Source organism: Macrobrachium nipponense, chromosome 9 (assembly GCF_015104395.2).
Source record: "Macrobrachium nipponense isolate FS-2020 chromosome 9, ASM1510439v2, whole genome shotgun sequence".
Classification (NCBI taxonomy): Eukaryota; Metazoa; Arthropoda; class Malacostraca; order Decapoda; family Palaemonidae; genus Macrobrachium; species Macrobrachium nipponense.
The window spans coordinates 19,072,052-19,077,051 of record NC_061110.1 but is presented as its reverse complement, the minus strand read 5'-3'; the positions used below and the strand labels follow the sequence as shown (position 1 = coordinate 19,077,051).

Below are 5,000 nucleotides of genomic sequence, written 5' to 3'. Positions count from 1 at the left end.
GATGCATCATCTCCCGCATTTCAAACCACATATTCCTACAATGGAATGATCTTGCCTCATTTAAAACCTTTACTATGATACAGTTGATTAACGGCATTTAAATTATAATTTCCCTAAGGTCAATATCCGAATCTTCCTTAAGATAAAATCATCTCACGGTACTTAAAACCATATCTTCCTTACGATAGAATCATTTCACATTCTTTAAAACCATACCTCCTCTACAGTACAACTATCTCCTGTCATTTAAAACCACATCTTGCCAAGGATACATTTATCTCAAGGCATTTAAAACCACATCTTTCCTACGATACATTTATCTGAAGGCCTTTAAACCGCATCTTGCCTATGATATATTTATATCATGGCATTTAAAACCACATCTTGCTTACGATATATTTATCTTATGGCATTTAAAACCACATCTGTCCTACAATACACTTATCTGAAGGCCTTTAAAACCTCATCCTGCCTACGATATATTTATATCATGGCATTTAAAACCACATCTTGCTTAGGATATATTTATCTCATGGCATTTAAAACTACATCTTTCCTATGATACATTTATCTGAAGGCATTTACAACTACATCTTGCATACGATACATTTATATCATGTCATTTAAAACAACATCTTGCCTATGATAAATTTATCTCACGGCATTTAAAACCACATCTTCCCTATGAAACAATCATCTATGGCCATTTAAAACTTTATCTTCCTTACTTTATCCTCTCAAGGCACTCAATACCAAACCTGTCCCATGATACATTTATCTCAAGGCATTAAAAAACCACATCTTGTGTACGATACAAGTATCTCATGGCATTTAAAACCACATTTTCCTATAATGCGTTTATCTTATGGCATTTAATTCCATATCCTGCCTACGATACATGTATCTCATGAAATTAAAAACCACATCCTTCCCTAATGTACAACTATGTTCTGTCATTTAAAACCACATCCTTCCCAAAATGCAGTTATCACACGACATTTAAAACCACATCTTGTCTACGTTACATTTATCTTGTGGGATTTAAAACTAATTCTTGCTAAACCATACGACCATCTCACGGCATTTAAAACCATATCTTGCCTACGGATACATTTATTTCATGGCATTTAAAAACAAATCTTGCCAACCGTACGACCATCTCACGGCATTTAAAACCATATCTTTCCTACGATACATTCATTTCATGGCATTTAAAACCAAATCTTGCCTACCATACAACATTTAAAACCATATCTTCCCTATAATAAATTTATTTCATAGGCTTTTCAAACCAAATCTTGTCTACCATACGAACATCTCACGGCATTTGAAACTATATCTTACCTACGATACATTTATCTCTTGGCATTTAAAACCATATCTTGCCAACCATACGACGATCTCACGGCATTTAAAACCATATCTTCCCCACAGGGTCGTCTTGATCTTGTTCTCCTACATGGGAATGTTCTGCAGCATCCGACTGACAAGAGCAGCGACTCCCCTGTCGCTGGGAGACAGGGAATTCGCCATAAGGTTCTTCTTCATTGTCTTCACCGACTGTCTTTGCTGGATCCCCATCATCGTCCTGCGAATCATGGCTCTGGCGAATTTCGAAATACAACGTAAGCGAATATTTTAGCGATTACTTTTTATTTGTGTCGGTAGTTTTTGCGCGAAACAAAGAACGTTTTTATGTCTATTGTTTTGGATAATAATCCATGAAATCATTTTGAATAATAATCCATGAGAAATAAAATTATTAAAAGGGAAAATCTCTTGATAAAAAAAGCTTTTTTTGCAATAAATATGGAGCGCATCTTCGTTTTAATTTATATGATTTTATTACCTTAATTGACGAGATAGATATTTAAAAAAAGCAATCTCTCACAAAACTTAAAAAAGGCTTTAAGTACAACTACTTTGAAAAAAATAATCTTTTTATTATGGTTATCATGAACAAAAACTTTTGCTTTAACGTGTGGTATTATAGTGTTTGAATTATAAAATGTTTCACTACATTAGAAAAAAACTAAATAATATTGTTTTATTATACCGTATTTTTTTCATTGTTTTTATGACGGGGAAAAAATACTGTTTCAACGTATTGCACCTTTCAAAATTTTTGTGTAATTAATATGTTGTTTCAACTTATTGTACTGTTTATTTTTATGACGGTGGAAAATACATTATTTTAGCATACAGTATATGTGTAAAAAATTTTTTTATGGCTAGACAATTATCGTAACACTGTATTTTCAATCTTTGTTTTCATGGCGGGAAAAATACTGTTTTAGTAATATATTTTTGCTAAAATTCTATAATTAAATATATTGTTCTAGCATAGTGAATTTTCTTATTGTTTTTATGACTGGTAAATGCTCGTTTTAGTATTTCGTATTAATGTCTAATTTCTCACGAGTAGAAAAATATTGTTTGAACGTAATGCTCTTCTGAATCATTCCTTTTTATTTCTCTCTTTCTCTACATTCTGGGTTACAGCTGAGCTTTACGCTTACGTCGTCGTGGTTCTTTTACCCATAAACTCGGCACTGAATCCTTTCTTATATACCTTCACTACTTCGAAGTTCAGATCACAGGCAGGTCGATTCTTCTATGGCAAAGGTACGTGTTCCGTCAACTGGAATTATTATCCGTTGAGATTAGTAGTCGTAACGCTTTGTTTCATATATATATATATTATAATATATTATATATGATATATATGATATATATATAATATAATATAATATATATAATCTATACATATATATATAATATATATATATATATTATATATATAATATATCCTGTATAATATCCTTATATTATCATTATATATATCCTTTATTATCATATAATCTGTAACTGTGTTTTTCATTTTTTCATCTAAACTATTTATAACGCTTTGTTCTTGTCTGAGTGTGCATGTCGTACATATTTACTCATATCATTATAATCCGTAATTGTTTTTTTTTTAACTAAAAATAATCATTAAGCATTGTTCATATTTGTGTGTGTATACCATATATACATATATACAAACATCATCTTCATGCATGGTAGCTTTAGATAATGATTTGTTAATAATTCTATGCTTCATATATATATATATATATATTATATATATATATATTATATATATATATATATATATATATATATATACATACATATGTACACATACATCCAGATAGACACATGCATGTAGAGAAACAGACAGATTACGGTATCTTCTTAGAAGGGAGATGAAAAAATAAGTTAATTCATGATAGAGATATGATTATTTCATTTGCAAATTCAAACTGCTGTCAAAACATCCCAAACATGTACAAGGACACGAGTGTCGCCATCAACCAATTTCGTTGTAAATTGGTTAATTCTGACTCTCCTTTCATAGCCAGTTTCAAAGTGCAGTTTTCTGATTAAGGAAATACAAGAGGAAGCACGAAAATTCTATATATTGTAACATAACGTAACAACCAAGGAATAGATTAATCTTTAAACTACGTAAGTCATGATATGGTACTGATTTTGTACTTTGCTTTCATAGTTACCAAGTTAGCAACTAATCGTCCTGATTGAATCCAACTAGCTTAGCCAAGAAAATTAGTTCCTAACTAATAACTTGATACACTCACATCAAAATTAGGCTCTTCCTATTCAATGGAGCGACACCAACTTGATTCGGTCATTGTACCCCTAGTGCTAGACAAATATAAATATCATCGCAATTCAAACCTAAATATATGAATATTATGTGTATCTATGATATCTTATGACTATTCTTATCTGTCTAACTTGATTATCTGTCTAATTTATCTTATGATCTGTGTTACATATACATCAACTTAGCATTCATTTTACTAATTTATGGCAACACCAAAACTGATTAACTTGAATCACTAAACTAATTAATCTTAAAACAAAACAATTATCACACATAAAGCTCCAAAACTTATAAAACTTAAAATACCAAAACGGGTTAATTCTAAAGCACCAAACTGTTTGGATTTAAAGCACCAAATCTTATTAACCATAAAACACAAATTAATTAGAATTAAAACACCAAACTGATTAAACTTAAAACAAAAAAAATAATTAAACTAAAAAAAATTGTCAAAATAAAACTCCAAAGCTGATTAAACTTTAAGCACCAAATTATTAAACTTAGAACACTAAAACTGATTAAAGCTAAAACACCAAAATTAATTAAACTTGAATTTCCAGAACTGTTTAACATAAAAGAACAAAACTAATTAAGATTAAAAACCAAGATAATCAAACTTAAATCACCATTACTAATTAAACTTGAAACACCAAAAGTAATTCAACTTTACAAACCAAAATTATCAAACTTTAGACATCTAAACTAATTAAACTAGAAACACCAAAGCAACAAAAGTATTTAAAGTGAAAACACCAAAATTATCAAAATTAAAACGCCATGACTAATTAAACTTGAAACACCAAAAAGAATTTAAAAAAAAATGGTCAAACTAAAACACCATAAGTAATTAAACTTAAAACAACAAACTGAATAAACTTAAAACACAAAAATTATTAAACTTAAAACGCAAAAATTTTTAAACTTAAAACACCAAATAAGTAAACTTAAGACACCAAAACTAATTAAACTAGAAAAACAAAACTATTAAACTTAAAACACCAAAATTGATAAAACTTGAAAATACCAAAATTACCAAAACTAACACCAAAACTTAAAACACAAAAATAATTATTAAACTTGAAACATAAAATTTTCTTAGACTTAAACCACCAAACTGATCAAAACTACGTACATTCAAACACGAGCAATATCCCAAAACATTTGACGATAATCTGAATCCATCTAGGAAGCACCGAATCACAAAACAAAAGCAGAACAAAGTAGACCTATATATTCTCGTAGCTTCCCTTTCCCCCCTCTCAAGAAGAAGAAAAAAACCATCGTCGTGGTTCACTGTGACTTTTCCTTCTCTCCTTTTCCTCTTCGCAGC

At 29.8% G+C, this 5,000-nt stretch overlaps 1 protein-coding gene across 1 annotated transcript in view; it reads left to right on the top strand.

Annotated features, from left to right (window-relative positions):
* LOC135218020 (relaxin receptor 1-like) overlaps positions 1 to 5,000 on the top strand; it is a 51,686-nt gene that overhangs the window by 45,278 nt on the left and 1,408 nt on the right. Inside the window, exons 18-20 of the mRNA XM_064254165.1 lie at positions 1,435 to 1,625; positions 2,503 to 2,625; position 5,000. The exon at position 5,000 is cut by the window's right edge and continues 1,408 nt beyond it. Of these exons, the coding sequence (XP_064110235.1) occupies positions 1,435 to 1,625; positions 2,503 to 2,625; position 5,000 (315 nt within the window). The remainder of the gene's footprint in view (positions 1 to 1,434; positions 1,626 to 2,502; positions 2,626 to 4,999) is intronic.